Source organism: Saccostrea cucullata, unplaced genomic scaffold (assembly GCF_032062105.1).
Source record: "Saccostrea cucullata isolate Sc308-1 unplaced genomic scaffold, CSIRO_AGI_Scuc_v1 ctg2040, whole genome shotgun sequence".
Taxonomy (NCBI): domain Eukaryota; kingdom Metazoa; phylum Mollusca; class Bivalvia; order Ostreida; family Ostreidae; genus Saccostrea; species Saccostrea cuccullata.
In genome coordinates, this window is record NW_026936831.1 from 54,620 (window position 1) to 73,330 (window position 18,711).

An 18,711-nucleotide genomic window follows, 5' to 3' on the forward strand; every position below is an offset into this window, starting at 1 on the left:
CAAAATCCTGGGTCTGTCCTTAATATTCAATGGACAACCAGTTAAATAGCTCATGTTACCTTTAGAAACAAATACTAATTAACACTTTTCCTGTACAATAAATTGCTGACTTTAATATTGTAACATGCCAATGCATCACAGAAACAATTTTTCAAAAGTAGGTATAATTTATTTTAGTACATCACTGTATAAATATAACAAAGTTAATGACACAAATTGTACAATATGTATATTGTCAATCCAAACACTGAAGAGAAATGTCTTGATCGACTTATTAATATAAATCCCTTTATACAGAGCAATCACAAACCAGTCTATAGTGAACAGAATAAAATTTCATACTATATTCCATGTACAAATCAGACATTTTCCTTCATTCCAAATTTTAGTTTTCTTCAATACATGATACAACTTCAAATCAATTAACAATAGTTATCCTGTCACCCCCTATGACACTCTGTTTAAATTAAGCAACATCCAAGATCTGAATTACATTGTCCTTTTCCACAAACACTACAGGGTCACTAAGCAAATTTACATGCACAAGTCGCTGACTAACAGTCTCTCTGGTCGTTTGGAAAAATCCGTTTTCTTTCTCAGCCTGTGGATAAATGTCTATCACAGCCCATGTCTGAATGTTAAAGTTCACATTGTGTTCTAGAAAAACACTGATGTTTCCGAACAAGTTGATGTGAGACGCACTCAAGACCTTCACTAGGCTACCATTTTTCGTCAATGCTAGGCTTTTGGCACACAGCTTCCTCTCACGGGTTTTGTATCTCACAGTTTCTTTCACAGATTCTTCAAAGTGAAAAATGTCCATATTCATTCCGCTTCTGTAGTAACAGTTCATATGGTTCTTCATATCACACGTTAAGGAAATGAGTTTGTCAGATGCGGAGGAACTATTGTACACGGTAGGGAGCAAGTTGTCCAGGTTATCACAAGCAGACATCAGTTGACTTTGTCCTTCTGAATGTGATGAGGGAACAAACTTCTGACTCAGCACCATGTACATGCACCAGTCATACACCTAAATTGAAACAAAAAATTTAATAAATATATAACAACAGAAACAGCAAATCTCAAGTTAACCTTCTATCCGTCTTCTGACAGGAGATATAACTCTCTCTTTGATAAATGTGAATCCTGTACAAAACTCTTTAGGTAAAATATTAATTTGGTTTGGAAAATCATTTCTGTTACCGTAACTCTAAACTCAAGTGAACACAGTAATGACATACTTTTCTTTAACAATCTTCACAATATGTTACAGTGTGTACACTATTTTATAAATATATCAATCCACAATACGAAGCTAAAACATGCACTGTGTCAGTAGCTTTAGAAGAGGGTGGTAAAGAAAATAAAAGTTTTAAAAATTTATAATGTGTACTTACTGCATATGTCTCCATTACTGTTGATTCCTCCGCACCCTTCTTCAAACACTGTCGAGTGATCCAGCCATTGGCCCTCTCATACGCAAAAAGCCATCTCCCATAGAGGGGTCCGTACATTGAGAAACCATCAACAATATGGTGGATCAGGTGTGTGACTAAATTCTGAAAAAAATATAAAGATAAAAAATTCTGATTACATATATTTGCAATAAACCCAACTTCATTCATTTATATACTTAACAGAAATTTTAAATCAAATATGCCTTTTGTTTTTTATATCATGTAATAAAGTCACAAGCCAGAAATTTGATAATTATTAAATACAATAACTGCATTTTGTACCTGCATAGACAGTGGGAAGTCTCTTTCAAATAAGGCTAAGGATGAATGGACTTCTCTCTGCAGATCTGGCAAATCTTCCTCTTTCAAAGTTGGTGACACGATTCTTTTAATAACATGTAGCATTTTCTCCAGGGTGTCTTCTTGCCTTGCTGGTAGGAATCCCTTGATGCACCACTCTAAAGCTCCACTTGTAACAAACTGTAAAATAAACATAATATTGTATAATATCCAAAATTAAGTACTTGTATTTGTTTTGATTAAATGCCTTTCAAAAAATCAGTGAAAATCTTGTTACATGTCAAAAAAAAATTGTCCTACCCATAAGAAACATTAATAAATCAAAGCTCAATTAAAGCCCCAAGTGCAATGTGTTATAATATGAACAAATAGTTTCTTGAAAAATATCTTAAACAAGTAAAAGAATTATTGAATAAACAATGTACCTGAAGCTTAGAATTCATAGTCCGTAACGTCCATGGCTTTGTGAAGTGTGGCCCTGGAGTTATGTCTTGTAGAAGGCTGTACTTAATCATGGAGGCTCTCTCATCGGCAAGTTTCAGTTGTTCTTTGGAGAGGGACCATGGTGTAGGTGGAAGTACACATTCTGGATCAACGTTTTTGTCACTACATTTTCTCTTTCTTTTCCTCTTGGATTTGGCTGATGGCAATGTAGAATTAGTTGGTGGCATCGGATTTGAGTTTGTCCTAATCCATATTTCTGGAAATCTGTCAAACTTTTTCTCACAATTTCTGATGTTTGGGCTGTCATGTTTACCAGTAAGCATGTCCATTAAATGGTTTATAAAGTCTGCAATAGTGTGCATGCCATCAGGTTGCATTTGATTTCCTCGGTCATGGTATGGAAGTTTCATGAATGTGTAGGTACCTTTCAACCCAGTCTCTTTTTGATGTTTCATCTTCTGGCTTTTGTTTGGCAGTTTGTCGTATTCTTCTCTTCGTTGTTTTTCCTCTTGAAAAGAGTAGGGGACTGGAACATTACTGTCTCTCTCTTTAAGTCCAAATCCAGAAGATCCTCTCATCGAGTCATCAGGAGGAAGGAAACTTCTATTCGACAAATGAATGGTTTTCTTCAGGAAATGACAATAGTGTCCAGTTTCTCGGCAATATGGACATGATCGTAAAGCAGCTGCACCACTCAGATGTAAAAGTTTAGAATATGCTGGGATGTCGCACAGAAACTGTAACAATGCCACTTTTACTTTTACAGGTGCTGTCATGTACGATGCCTTTACAGGAAATTCTGTCAAGTCAAGCAACTCCTCTGTCAAAATTTCCAAGTATGGCTCCAAATTCTTTGGCTCGCTCCCATTATTACCACTTGGAATTATTCCCATCAAAAACATAGGTCCAAGGAATTGGCGGATGTTTCTAGGCAGATTTATCCAAGTAAGTATCAGTGGCCACATTGATTTCTGGTTGGATGAATGTTTGTTAGGATTCACGCCATCAGTGAAAAGGGAAAGAGGGACACATAACTGCTCCTGCCAGCCTTCAAACACACCTCCTTCCTGAAACCAGGAATTGTAGAGCTGTCCATCAGTAAAATCCGTCAACATTCCACTTGTTTTAATCTTGTCGGCATATAATAACTGGCATAAATTTGAGGTTCCAAACCACCTTGCAAGTCTTGGCCCAAGAGGCATGTATGTAAAAGTCTTCCTAACGCGCCCATTGACTCTTCTAGGCTCACCACATTCTGGACAGGTATCAATATCAGCATGTGCACCTCGAAACAGCAAGCAGTCATTTATGCAAACTTCGTACTTCACAAGAGGGATAAGAAGATGTTTGATAACATTCTTGGCTTCCTCAAACGATGCAGGCAAGTGGTTGGGCTTTGGCAGGGTTTGCTTTTCATTATGCAGAACATCTGAAATTGCTTTTTTGGACACTCCATGGTTACTTGAAAACACATATAAATGTTGTGTCACAGCTTCCAACACAGTTACTTTGGATCCTTCATACAAAGGTCTAAGGAGATGAGGGTCCTTGTACGCATCTTCATTGAACATGAACTTTGGAGTAACCAGTTCTTCTTTTCTCGTACTGTCATTCTGGGCATGTCTATAGAACGTACTCCTTGGTACCCACTTTCCACTGCATTCAGTACACTTGCACAATCTAGCAGATCCTTTAAAAGAAGAAAAGAAAGTAATTTAAAAAAATGTAAATTTCAATCTGATTTGTAATTTTATTTTTAAGAATTTCTGAATCAGTTCTAAGATTTACCTGAAATTTATAACAAAAAAAAAACAAAACACCATTTTCATTTAAAAGTCATATAAAAAATTCTACAAATGTTCAAATAAAAAAATCTTCTTAATTTAAAATAATATTTTATGAAAATACCATATTTAAACTTGTTGCAATTATTTCTTAAAGATATTGCTCTGTATGATACTTTGTTTTTTTTTATTTAAAAATATTTTATCTGAGAGAGAGGGGGAGGGTGTGTGTGTGTTTATTTTTAATATATTTATTGATTTTTTATTTGTAAACTGCTATGGCTTAGCAAAACTAAAAAAAAAAAATTGACTTTTAAATTACCATCAAGTTTCCCCTGAAAAGACATACTGCTGAGGACAAAACAACAGATAAAGATACAGGGAGCCCATGTCATATTACTAATCAGGAAATTAAAGAGACTGAACCATATACACCTGCGGGGATTGAGGGGATGAATGGAGCAGTGGGACTGCATTTTCATTGGCCAGTGCTCTTAACCAATCAAAATGATTTCAAAAAATCCACCTTGTCACCTTCTTCCAAACTATTTTTAAATTAATTAAGATTAATAAAAGATACATGCATTAATCCCCTATTTCAGAAGGGGTTTAAACTTAATTTATATAAAAAAAATAAATAATTAAATAAAAAAAATAAATAAAATAATTTCAATCAAATGAACACCTACTTGCTACACACATGTAATATTTTATAATCATAGACATTATTTTTGACATGAACTGCTTTTGAATACATATCTGCTTGCCACTATTTAATATGGAAAAAATGATATGACAGAAATTCTCAATACATGTATAAAAAAAATTGATGCACCGGCCATTTTCCCTACTTCATGAACATGTAAATAATAACAAAACTTAATTTTATGAAATCCATATATTTATAATCCACTTCTAAATCCAATTCATTCTAATTTACTTGGGAAATCTGATAACCTATTTAATATTCCATTGCAATGGTCATAAATTTTGTGAAATATCAAGGGAGATAAAACACATATGCCCTTAGCATGAAACCTGAATTCACATCATGTTGTATTATTAAATTTACTGAATATTTCAAATATTTTAATGTTCAACTGTGAATTTGTAGCAAAATGCACGATTTGGCTAATAAGGCTTGGCATAATTAAAATTTTATTGACCATTCAATAATTAATATGTTTTCACTGTTGGATCTTTAAGGAGGTCACACACCATCTAATTGTTTTAAGTAGCCTCTTGTTTAGACAATACTTTAAAGATGAAAAGTTTCAAAAAGAAGAATAATTGTATGATTACCTAATTATGAGATCTAAATTACAACTTTGACATTAATTTATCCTTAAAAATGACTGAATTATTGAGACCCTAAACCAGTCTTCAGCTTAATTCAGACCGTTCAGTGTGTGTTGTAACCTGCATCGTCATCATGAACCCCTATCAAAACCTATCCTTTAATCCTATGGACTATAACTATGCTCCCAACGGATCCTATGCGCCCTTGCAGAACTCTACTCCCAGTGCTGTCTATGTGCCTCCCAGTGTTTCTAAATCCTGTGACTTTAATTGTGTTTGCTGCCTTAAACTGAAAGCGGGCCAGACGTCTTCTTGCAACACCTCTAAAACATCAGTTGGAACACAGACCATGCTTGAAGTTCCTCAAGGCCTCGATCCCGAGGGTTTCTGGACCAGAGGGACTTACGAGCATGCTTTGTTACAGGTAATCAATTAAATATGTCTTTCTGCTATTTTCAAATTATATCTTTTGTTGAGAGGTCCAAAATACTTACTTCAATGTATGCACTTTTCAAAAAGTTAATCTGTGAACATTAATAATTTGAAAAAATTTACTTTAATCAGATTCTCTTAAAGAATTCTTTTGGCAGAGGGTACATGTATAAAATAATGAATATCATCAACTTGTACATTTAGAAAATTTTTCTATGCACTGCGAGTAAAAAAATCATATATTTTGACCATTTAGTATCAATTGTTTATATATTAAGGACCTTATTAATACTATTTTTACTTTAAACACTGTATGCTTTGCTTGACATGTGTAGGAATTAGGACACATGCATGTACAGTATTTTGTATTTGTTATGGTCACAACAGAATGTAAGAAAAACATATTTGTTCTGCTATTCAACATAATGAGGCTATAATTTTTTAAAATATGAAGTTCATAAAAAGAATTTAATGATTATTATTAAGCAAGAGGACCTTTGATTATAATGAACACTTCATAATCTAAAAAATATAATTTCTCTTTTAGAAGTCTGTCAACAATGCCATGGAAAAGTACAGGCTGTCGGGGAAAAAAGGACGACAACTGGGAGGCTGCGACTAATGACATCATGAACGCCTACCAATGTGACATGCCCCAGACTCCCACAAACAGAAGAAAAGTTCAGGACCGGATGAGGAAAGCAGTGTACTGGGCACGCTTCTACCGGAAGAAAGAGTAAGTTAATCATTATAATACAATTTTGTCATCTTTTTCAGAACAGTTAATTTGTTTAAAACAAATTATAAAACCAATTAAGTTAAGCTTATAAATAACTTGGTCACTTGTTTTTGATATTAATAAAATAATAGTTTTGACTTTTGAAGATTTCTTTAAACAGAAGTTTCTAATCATGCTAATGGTATAAATATGTTTAAGTTCTTCATTGAATGTGGTGTTTTTAAATTATAAAATGGGTTGATGTGTTATATAATATTTGATATAGTTACATACATGTTAAAAAAGTAAAGAATAAAAATGTTTATGTTATAACAGTTTTGATTTCATCAAGTGTTTTAAAATTTGATTGATTTTCCCTGTATGTGTATATCAAACACACAGTAGCAGTGGTAGCCAGCAGAGAACAATAGGTTTATACACAGCCATTGTTTCCACAGATCATAGCTGACCGTGCAACTAACATAGAATACGCATAGATTACACATAGAATTAACACAGTATATACACTTCCTACTGTAAACAAAGATCAAAAGAAAAAATTATTCTTTGAAATAAATTCTGGTAGCATGAAAAGTATGAAATATAAAAGAAAAAATTTAAATTATATGTTTGAAATCATAAATTAAATTCCATATTAATTATTTTACCAGTGGCATTGTTAAAAGTAATTTTTATCTGTAAGAATTATGAATGTATAAGGTCAATATTATATAATTTTTCCAGTTTTCAAGTAATGAAACAATTTTAAAATATAAAACCATCAAAAATAGGGTCAATCCTATCAAACTTCTGTGGCAGTTTTATAGTAATCATATGAAGTTAAGATAACCATCCAAAATATAAATTTCCCCATTGAAGTGAGTTATTATTCATTAAATTATTAATATCATCTAAAGTAAACAATCAGTACATGTACATTAAAAGCTAAGCTGACCTGCCTAAATGAAAAGTGTATCACATGTACATGTATCATGTATCTATCCAGCTCTTGGTCCACTTGAAACCTTCCTGATTTTTTTTAATTGTGTGATTATATTTGTTCATTACATTTTTCAGGAAGGAGGCAGTGAAAAGGGGCATGACGGTTAAAGCATTCCTCCGGCATTCAAAACAACACCAGCCAGAAACAAACAATTCCCAGCCCTCTGGATTGTTGGAGGAACAACATGACACGTAAGTAATTAATTATTTCTAATTAAGATAATTAAAGTAAAAAGTAAAAAAAAAATGTAGAGTAATCATATTCATTGAACTACAGTACAGAAAGAAATTATCAAGTTGATCTAGCTTTTAATTTCCTTAACAGAAATTCAAAGATTTCATAATAAAATTTTGTAATTCATTAAACAATTTAATAATATGATTAATATTGATTTATATTTCTTATAAAAACAAGTCAAGTGTGTTCATTTTTTCTGTTTACAATCTGATGCCTATGAAAGTCATCATCATGTGATTATATCATTAATTCTTTCTCTGCAGTGAGCTAGCTGACCGTGGAGATGCCAGAGATGTGACACCACCTACAGCAGCTTCCGGGTCCAGCGATTCCGACAGTGACACACCTTTGGCTGTACTACGTCAGAAGAGCAAGGGGAAGAAGTAATTTCACCCGCCAGCTGAGTTGCGCTGACATGGACTTTGTACATGATGTTGTATCAGTGACAGTGACTGTGTTTTATATGTAAATAATGTATACTCTGTATTTATGTAATATTATCATTATTAAATTTACCTATTGCAATGTATCAGAAAACCTTTACAACTTGTCATTGTGCATTGATGTAAATTTAAGAAATGTAATCATTAAATTACCTGTGAAAACTTTTACTTAGCATTTTTTTATTTTGCTTTTATGTAGTTGACTAGTTGAGATAAACAGAGAACTTCTACATAAAATTAAATATATCCAAGTCTGATGTACAAAAGGGTACAAACCATTATAAAAATTACTTTTACAACTAAGTAAAAAGAGACATTGACATTTAAATGTATCAATACTTACTTCAACAATTCATAAGGATCGAGGAAATTCCAACTTCTTTAGGGTTCACTTGCTTCCGTGTAGTGGGCTACTTGACACTGCTAGGCACATGCATAGTTATCTCCAGCATCAGTATCGGAAGTAAATACAGAAAGAGGATTGTTTTGTAAAAAAAATTGTCACTATTATTTCCATATTTGAGCCATCGGTTGGAAGTCCTTCCGAATTTCCTTATAAAAAAACTTGTCGATTGTCAAATACGCCATAATATACGGTTCAAACGTTTTCAAAAAATGTATACCGCTAATATGAACACTCAGTCTTGTTGAAAACAAAAAAGATGTCATTAAGTTGTCTGTAGTTTCCCTATTCAAAACATCTGACAAATGCACCTGCAGCGCCATGCCATGTGGATGTGCAAACAGTAGAGCTAGTACACGATACAAGGAACCACATCTTCGCCTTAAAAATTCAGCGTCTTAAGTTACAGATCAGACTATAATTTCTTTTTTTTTAAAAGAGAAATATTAATGCTGTAAAATTGTCAGTCATTAAAGTAGAGGCATACAGAAAAGCATCAATGTACGTTGCTTTCGAATTTGAGAGAGAGAGAGAGAAAGAGAGAGAGAGAGATTCTTCCCATTTCTTAAAAAGATTCCTAGCTCAGATTTTTTTATTGGATACGTATGAAAAGAACATCATGTTGCGTGTGTGTGCCCCCCTCCCTTTCTTAAGAGTGTCAAGGAAACTTAAAAAAAAAAATGGGCCAAAGTTCAAGGACTTTTGCACCCCCTTCCACCTCAAGTTTTTTTTTTTTCTACATTTTTAACAGCGATAGCAGAATGGTCTATTGATTTATAGTTCGATGTAATACATTTCTGCTCAGTGAAATTTCACCAGGCGAAGTCTCCTTGTATTACAAACTGTTTGAATTAATGTCACTCTCCTAAATCAGCCTGTATGTATTTTAACTGGTAAACAATAATAAAATAAAAATAAATAACAAAAGAAGGAAAGGTCTTTTGTTAGCAAATTCTCTATTTTTTCCCTTTTATCGTTGACTTATATGCACATGCTACAAAACAAGTACCACATTTAACGGTTTAATTAATTTAAATAGCTACCGTGATCAGTCGAATTGATTTTTATGACACACAATATAACTTACCTTAGATTTCATTCATGGAAAAATGAGGAATTAATAAATCTATAGAAAATATCGCCACACTAAACAGAGTACAAGAACAACACATCTTTAAGAAATAACTATTTAATTAATTTCTAAATTAATGCATTCTGAGATTATATTTCTTTCTCTGTTTATTTAATCATTTATTTATTGTTTTATTCTATTTTGGATTTTGTTAATAACGTAAAACACCGTGACAATAAAAAAAAAAAAAAAACATCAAACATCGCAATGAAATTAACCCTATATGAAATTTAAAATGCATGTTAAAAAAATTAACATAAATTTCAGGATGTATATTCGTATAGAAAAATATATACATAAGAATTTTTTTTTAATAAATTAACTTTATTTAGTAATAATTAGATGTATATAAAACTACTAAGATCCTCTTAAGACCCTGCTAGAGCGAGAACAATAGGGACAGTAATTATCAGTAAATGTCAGCACTTGTCTAAGTTTTTCAGCAGGGACAGTAAACGGGTCAGTAATTGTCTAAGTTTATCAGCACCGACTAAGATTGTCAGCATTTTTCTAAGTTTATCAGCACCGGCAGTAAAAAGGTCAGTAATTGTCTAAGTTTTTCAGTAACGACAGCACATTGTCAGTAAATGTCTAAGTTTATCAGTAAAAAATGGGAATGTCAGTACGTTTCTGACCTAGTAGTGTAATTGTCGTCATGTCACAGTAAACACAGACAGGACTAGTAATTGTCGTCATGTCACAGTAAACACAGACAGGACTATTAATTGTCGTCATGTCACAGTAAATAGGGACAGGACTAGTAATTGTTGTCATGTCACTGTAAGCTCACGAGGATATATCGACGAAGAAATGGAAATTACCATTGTTAGTTGACAATATCTCGTCTATATATCTATATGTCGAGTAGAATATCAAAACAATAATTAAAAAGAAATCAAAAATGTAATTATCCACTTTTTTCTGAAATTCAAAGAGATAGTAAAATGTGAAACCTTGCTTTAAATCATCGAATCAAATTAACATTAATAAAATGCACTTGGCAAGTCAAATAACAAAGGCACGAGAAGAGTAAAGAATTGCAAGAGCATAAAGAAAAGTTTACATACAATTTTATTAATGTAAGTGGTCTTGTTGTTCAAAATCTTTTTTTTTTCGGAGTCAGTTTAACGTTTGGAGAAGTCTAGAAAACTTTTTTTTGTTTGGCAAAACTAAATTAAAAGGTTTATGAGAAGAATAAATAAGAATCAGAAATCAACTGCATTAAATTTCTTCACGACAGCGTCCAAACCTGCAAGGTATGAAGAGTAAAGAAGTTTTTAGTTAAACTGAAACAGGGTTAACGTTTTGTCATACCTACAATATTCACTAGATCTTTCAACCTTTGACAAAGGGCCATACAGAAAATTGATTTGACTTCTAAAAACAATTTGGAATTGAATAAAAATATCACGGACGGGTATTTTATTGAAAAGAGAATATTTGAGTAAGATCATCAAGACTAAATCAATTTTTTTTTTGTTTCTTTCCGAGCACCGATGACATGATTTATTGAAAAGCCCACATACGGTCTGAAACGGAAGACTTCAATAAGAAAAGAAACTGTAGAATTATGCACTTTAAGGTCTTTCATCGGAAACGGAAGATCTTAATAAACAGTAGAATTACTATAAGGTCTTACGACTGGAAAGGAGACCTTATCAAGAAACGGAATAAAAACAAACTTCGCTTGGGCAACAGACCTGGCATTTAATTAAAGTTCAAACTTATATAAATCTTTAGACATATATGAGTGACTTAGATGTTCTCAGCACACGACATGACATCTGACTTGGACATGTCATCTCACCATGTTCCCAGCACACGACAAGACATTTAGTATGGTGACTTTTTCCCCAAACTGGATATTTTTTTCTAATTAGACAGAACACAAAATACAATCATCTTTAGATATTTACATCAAATAAACACAACAAAGAATAATATGAAGATACATGCAAACCATTTCAGTGAAATCGGTAAAAGGAATGGACAAATAACGTGTTCCTCTTTAATTAAAATACATTTATGTAAATAACAAGCTTTATTAGCAGACTCTTCCATGTCAAAAAGCTTTAACTCAGATTCTTGTGTCAATTTTTTAGTTTACTCCTTTGTTTTATTATTTCTCAAATTTTTGAAGCTCGTCGATATTCCTATCCCTTGTGAATCACTAACAAACGACCTTGCTTTTAATTAAGTATTTTAACATTTTCCACGAATAAATCTTTTTTTGAAATAAATATTTATCTTTTTTTACTTACAAAGTGGGAATGATATGTGAAATTTTCTAATTCAAGCACCAAATGAATTTTAATTCTACCATCAGGAGCAGAAAATATGCTGATATCTAAAACATCAAAGCTGAACCCAGATGTCCATGACGAGCGAATATCCCCCGTTAAAAGAAGGATATGGAGATAACGAACAGCAATAAATGTCAAAGTCCATTAAACAATATACAAAATAAGAGCAGAGCAAACAAGGACCTCCAAATTTTCAGAGGTGGGATCAAGTGCTATGGAGGAGTGAGCATCCCAATTCGTATTATTCATTATTTACACACTAATTGACGACGGATTATCCCATAATTTCCAGATCATCACAAAGACGAAAGGGTCGGTTTGAACGGTCGGCATAAGATGACCATTCCTAAATGGCTCCCGATCTATGATTTTTCAGAGGTCCGTGTTTGTTCTGCTCTGTTTGTTTAATGGAATTTTGAACTTGAATATTGTTCGTTATCTTCATACAATTCATTTATCTATCATATCCAATTACAAAAGTAAAAGTATGTAATAATAAAAGTATGTTTATTTAAAATTTGGCTAGTATAATAACAGGACCAGGGTTTCCTTCACTTACCAGAGGATTGGTTTAAAATTTAAAAGATTTTCCATTATTTGTTTGAAGTTCTGCGAGTTTAGGAAAGATGCTATTTCATTGTGCAAAGTAAAGTATTAGAGCTAAAACTTTCAACATTTTAACATCGTGATATGCTGTCAGATCTCAAAAATAAAGTAGTTAATATTTACCTTGCATTGTGTTAGAGTAAATAGAATTTAATGAGCTTCTAATTCTTATTTTTTTTTTTCAAAATAATTTCTTCTTGTTTCTATACCCTTGAGGTTTATTAGGGATTTACAAAAAATATATTAACAGGATATATCTTTGTAGTTGAATCTATATTAATTAAATTTAAGTCTCCGTTATATCCGCATTAGATTTTTTTTGTCTTTGATTATAATTCGAAGAGGCAAAATTAAGTGCCAACTGTTTATAAGTTTTTATAAAGCTGCGCTCGCCAAAAGCGTCACATCGTAAAAAAATATAATTTACAGATTTCATTAATTGTGACAAATTGATGTAAGCTCAATTTGAAATATAAGATAAGTAAGTAGAATGCAATATTAATTTTTTAATCACGCAGTGAATGACAGTTTAGAATTTAAGGGAGTTTGGGGATATGTTTGAGAGGTATGGACTTATTAAATTTTTTTTGAAGTTTTAAAGAACAAATGCAAACAATAGATAATTTCTTCAATTCCTGATTAATGATGCATATTTAAGTTCGATGTTGCGAAAATTTCATGTAAGTATCTCGTCAGAATTTTAAGCACAGTGTCAAAGACATGAAGTACCCTCAAAATAAAAATTCACACACACACAAAAAAAACTTTATGGAGTAAGACCACCACTCACTTGTTACTACAAGACTGTAACTACAGTTGAATATCAAGTACCGTCGAATAGGATATTAACCCATCTGCTGCCACACCTACTGACTAGATATTTTCAAACCTTTAAATTGCGTGGTGCAAGGAAAAAAAGGGGGGAAGGCTTTGACATTTCTGATAAATTTTCAAATGTGATTAAAGGGATTAAGATGCGGAAATTTCACAGTGTATCATCACACAGCTGACTTTTGGTCAATATTCCAGGGTGTTAAGCATGTAAGTGGCCACCGCTTTAAGGGTACCGGTAATTCAGACTGCTAGAGCTGAAATAAGACTGTCACGAGCACCGATTTCTTATCATTTTTGTACGATTGAAATTGTTTGTTTTCCTGTTTCTTATATTGTTTCAAGACAATATAACACTCTTTTAACCTTTTGTGTTGCCAAACTTTGGCCTCGGACGAAGATCAAGGTAACTTCCAGCTAGGTTAAATTTTGTCAAACACGTTCAAATTGTGATAAATTTGTGAGGAAAAATGATGCACAGCCTATAGGAAAAAGGGCTTAAATGGGTTTTGATTCTGGTTGTTAATTTTTTTTAACTAATATCAAGTACAATTTAACACTAAAATAAAAGTTAGTAAAACGTGGTGCAAGGAAGATCCAGATATCAACATTCCAACGGCTCTACCTTCTGTCTCAATGGCCATTTTGCCAATGTTTTGTGTTTTTTAGTGAAGTTTTTTTTTTTTAAATTTGATAATGATCATAAAAGATGCTAATTACATAAAACACGTGCCGCAAAGTACAAATTTATTGTTTTTAAGCTTTGTCACGGAACATTGGTTTTCATCGGTGATATTTGATTTTCTTTCAACAATTGTTCAGAAGACTCATTTGTTGTAATAATTTGAAAATATCATACCATTCTATAAAATAGTTTTGAAATAAATACATTTATTAAAGTGAGCACTTAGAAATTTTGTTGAGTGTATTGTGTGATGTTCGTAAATGCTCCTGTTACGCCATGCAATGAAATACATGCCAATTAGACTTCTTGCGTGTTCAACATTATATATACACGGTATATGGCATCTTTTTTTCATAAAGATAATAATGAAGATGCAATAAAATTTCAGTAAACAAATCTTAATTCCAACTGCCTCAACCCCAACCCCCCTCCTGAAAAAGAAACCCTTTTTCCATTATATTGAATGACTTATCAATTAAGATTGTCGGAAAAAAAGATCGTCATTTCATTTTCATTCATCCTAATCGAATAAGATTTGAACGTAAAAGTCAGATAAAAATAATATAACATGCGTGCAAATTTATGCGCCTACGGTTCGAAGGAGGATTCTCAAAAGGTCAGCTATTTTAAATAAAGCAGAATAAGTACATGATTTAACATATCTGAAAAAAAAAAATTATTTCACAAATAACACAATTTAAAATTAAATAACTCTTTGCTTATGAATGGCAAACGAAAATATCTCCGCACGTTGAAAATTGAAGATATCAAAATGTTATTCATAAAAATTAGCTTCCTGACTTTTGATCCCATCCCTTTTTATTTTGTTCTGTTTGGTTTCTGCTATTTTTTCTCTCTGTTGGAGCATTTGTAAATAAAAAAGATAATAGCATTTAATTTTACTTTATTATAAATACATCCTATAAACTTGGTGAAAGAGATATAAAATTTCGGTAGTTATACTTACTAAATTGGACCTTTAAGAAGATAACAATTCACAAATATACAAACATAATTCAGAAATGTAATTTAAACTAGGAACAAATCAAACAAAAACATATTTTGTCATCTCACCAAAGCAAATTTTTTCGCTTCTTTTGATTAACAGCAAAAGATTAATAGAATTTGAATATAAAAAGGTCATTTATTGATAAAATGACGAACCTTTTAATGCAGTATAAAACTTTTTATAAGAAAAGTTAATAACACCCCATGAGCAAAATCATGTTAATGTACATTGTAAATTTTTTATCAATATAAAATGTTTATTTTACTGAAGTATTTTTTTATTTACACGTAATAATTGTATATTATTTAACTTTCCGTTTTTGTATCTTTCATGATAATTTTATTGCATCATCTGTCATTTTCTTTCCTCCCGTATTATCTGCAACTGTATACAAAAAAATGAATATTGATTTTTCATAATACATATAAAATCTACTTCTAGTGCACACATATTATTGATTCATTAATTGCAACATGTTTACAATCATTGTTTGACGACACGATTTATGAAAATGTCAAATAAAGTTCAAGAAATTAAAAGCAAATGTCCTCTAAAAAATAACCACTTAGGGTGCACACTTTCTCCTAAGGTATATATCAATAGTTATCCAATAATTAAGTATATTAATAATATATGAGAAAATGTTGTATGTCAAAAATGAAATACATTTCTTCTTATACTTTTTAGCAAAATTATTAAGGATACGATACGGGAGGCAATAAACATAATCATCGTCATCCTCTCCATCTCTCTCTTTCTCTCTCTCTCTCTCTCTTTCTCTCTCTCGTATTCTCACGAATTGATTATCCTTTTTTTGGCCCGCATAAGGAAATGAAATGAAAGAAATATAATCCTATAGCGATTGTTCCACCCTAATTACTATATACATGTATACCTACATACTGTTTTATGGGTATATTTTATGCATATAGCGTACTTATTACCCCCCTTTCACTGATACTAAAATTATAAAATAAGAATACGTATGTTTACGTTTACTTATTTTCCTAATGCCTCAAGCTTACATTATTTTTTTTTCTTAATTTAAGTCATGAAATTCTATTCAATTAATAACGATTATGGACTCAAAGAAATAAAGTGATTGCTTTTAGCCTCCCTGTGCTTGCATTATTAATTTATGTCTTTTCATGTCAGAAAAGAAAAAAAAAACTTTTATATGACAAGAAGAATAACTCTACGTGATTTATATCGTCAAGTTTTACTTCTAGAAATGTAAACCATTGTACATTATTTTTTATATAATTTGTTGTTTTGATTTCAGTAAAAATATCAGTCATTCAAATTGGATATCTATAATAGATTTCAGTTTAAAAAAAAAAAACATACACACTCTTCATAAACTGAAAAATACACCATATATGGCTAAAAATTTAAATAAGAAAAAAAAAATTACAATTTTCACACTTACTCTCTATTTGAGGTTGACTCATTGTTTCACAAAAATAGCTCTGTTTTTTTTTTCCTACTTTTTCACTGTTTACATCCGGGTATTCAAGAAATCTACTTATAGCATAACTTTTACATATACAAAATGGTCATTCGATTTTTTTTAATACTTGCTGTGGATTCTGGGTAAACAATTAAACAACTTATTCATAACATCATATCATCTTTATCAAATGCTGTAAAATACAATTACGATATATTTTTTTTCAAATTTATTCAATTTGCGTTTGATTATATAGTAGGCATTCTTTCATCCAAAAATTGTGCCGATTATGTTTGATCACCTGTAATAAATAGTTTGTTAGATGTTTTGCCTTCAACAAGTCTGATTTTAAACTTTCAGATAATAAAAACACTTCACATCAAATCTGGTAAATATATTTCTAAAGTGTATCAAAGATACAAGTCTTTCTGGAAAACATTTTTCTTGTGCAACCTGCAAAAGTTCATCTCAACGGTTTATTTGCATTTTGTGCCAATGTTTTGACATTTGACGGCAATATAAGACTCATTTTTGATAATTGGACACCTGTGACGTATCAGAACTGGAATTCTAACGACGAGGTTGAGACGAAAGTTGACCCAATTCTTGGCCTCCTTTTGACTTATCATAACGATGGTAGGTGGCGCTGTGTGACTGAGAGAAACTACACTTACTTTACAGGAGAAGACGGACTAAAACTTTCCTTTATTTGTGAGGATTCTCCATTTTTATTTACAGCCAGAAAAGTGTTTTGTTATATAATGTTTCATTCTCTTTAGATAAAAATAAACATTTGCAACTATTATTTTCTTCATAATTTCATTGAGCATGGTGTAAAAAAAGTATTAATACTAGTAATTATAGTCTTGAGTCTTCTCAAGTTTATTTAGTATATTCGACAACTCGGAAGAGATCCAGATTTATCCGAATGATTAAAACACTATGGATAGCATAGAGACAGAATGTGCATTATATTATGGCGTCTCGATATATTTGTGAGGAAACTTACACTAAGATCTTTTCTCCCCATGCGTATAAAATTTTATTTTACACAGTAATATTATCATTTTTATGCACCCGGTATTCAAGAGTTAGGAGCATACATATTTTCCTCTGACAGTTTGTCCGTCTTTCTGTTTGTTTGTCAGTTGATCTGTTTAATTGATATCATCTTTTCATACTCATTTATTTTGACAAGACTTTCTTGAATAGCAACAGTTTTGATCTTGAACTTATGGATTTGACTTTCTTTTAAAAATGAAAAAAACTTTAATCTTGACCGTGGCCACTGAGTGGTTAGTATTAGGTGTTCACTACTTTACTGGTTTATCTCTTGTGGTAAGAGCTTGTCTTGAATACCAATATCTTAATCCTTTTACTTGGACCTGAGACTTTTAAATGGTTGATTCTGTGACTTTTATATTTCATCTGTGTAGTCTTTGTGAAATTTCTTGGGAATCATTTATACTAAATCCTCGACTTTGTCCAGTTTGACCTACTTTTGAAAGTCTTTCACTCTTGTCATCAATATTGAACTGTTGCTGCTCTTATGCTTTTTATTTCTCTAAGGTTGACTCATTGTGAGAAGCTTTTCTTTTGGTACAGAAATTAATTATCTCTTGACCGAAAACATTCATCATAAGCTGCAATACAAGAGCACCTTTGTTTCACAAACTTTTCTTGAATTCTAACAATTAGCTCCTACAAACTTTTCCATCCCTCTGTCTGTCTGTCTGTCTGTCTTTCTTTCTCTCTCTTTGTGTGTCTCTCTGTTTGTTTGTCTGTTTGTACTGCCCATTGCTTTTGATTTAGTGGAGCTATGACTATCATATTTCACATGTGTATTTTTTGTGACAAGACCTTTCCTAGGGTACCACATAACTTGACATTTTGACCTTGACCTAGGAGTTTGACCCAGTTTTACATAAAAATCCAAACTTTTACTTTGGCCATATCATTTGAACATTGGATACCATGGTTGTTATAATTTACATATAATTCACATATATGTTTTGTTAAGAGACCTTTCATTGGATACAACTTTGACCTTGGAGATTTTAGTACTTGTGAAAAAACTTTGGCCATAACTTTTGAACGGTAAGGCCTAGGGCTTTCATATTTCACCTAATTGATCCTTGTGACAAGAACTTTCATTTGATATTAAAATTCTTG

At 31.8% G+C, this 18,711-nt stretch overlaps 1 protein-coding gene and 1 pseudogene across 1 annotated transcript; one reads left to right on the plus strand and one right to left on the minus strand.

The window, feature by feature from the left end:
• Positions 1-98: 98 nt before the first annotated feature.
• LOC134246684 (uncharacterized) lies at positions 99-8,873 on the minus strand. Its single transcript, XM_062729049.1, has 5 exons — positions 8,464-8,873; positions 2,186-3,894; positions 1,743-1,940; positions 1,401-1,562; positions 99-1,033 (listed from the first exon to the last, which is right to left on the minus strand). The coding sequence occupies exons 2-5, from the start codon at positions 3,773-3,775 to the stop codon at positions 467-469; spliced, it is 2,517 nt and encodes an 838-aa protein (XP_062585033.1). The 5' UTR covers positions 3,776-3,894; positions 8,464-8,873; the 3' UTR covers positions 99-466.
• Positions 4,736-8,272, plus strand: LOC134246683 (uncharacterized; annotated as a pseudogene).
• Positions 8,874-18,711: the final 9,838 nt, after the last annotated feature.

Bases quoted from the DNA above. Each gene is read 5' to 3' on its own strand.
- LOC134246684 (XM_062729049.1), bottom strand. From the start codon at position 3,775: ATGTTCAATGAAGATGCGTACAAGGACCCTCATCTCCTTAGACCTTTG. The intron at 1,941-2,185 runs GTACATTGTTTA...TTTATTTTACAG, and splicing joins CTATGAATTCTAAGCTTCAG to TTTGTTACAAGTGGAGCTTT. The intron at 1,034-1,400 runs GTAAGTACACAT...GTTTCAATTTAG, and splicing joins CAGTAATGGAGACATATGCA to GTGTATGACTGGTGCATGTA.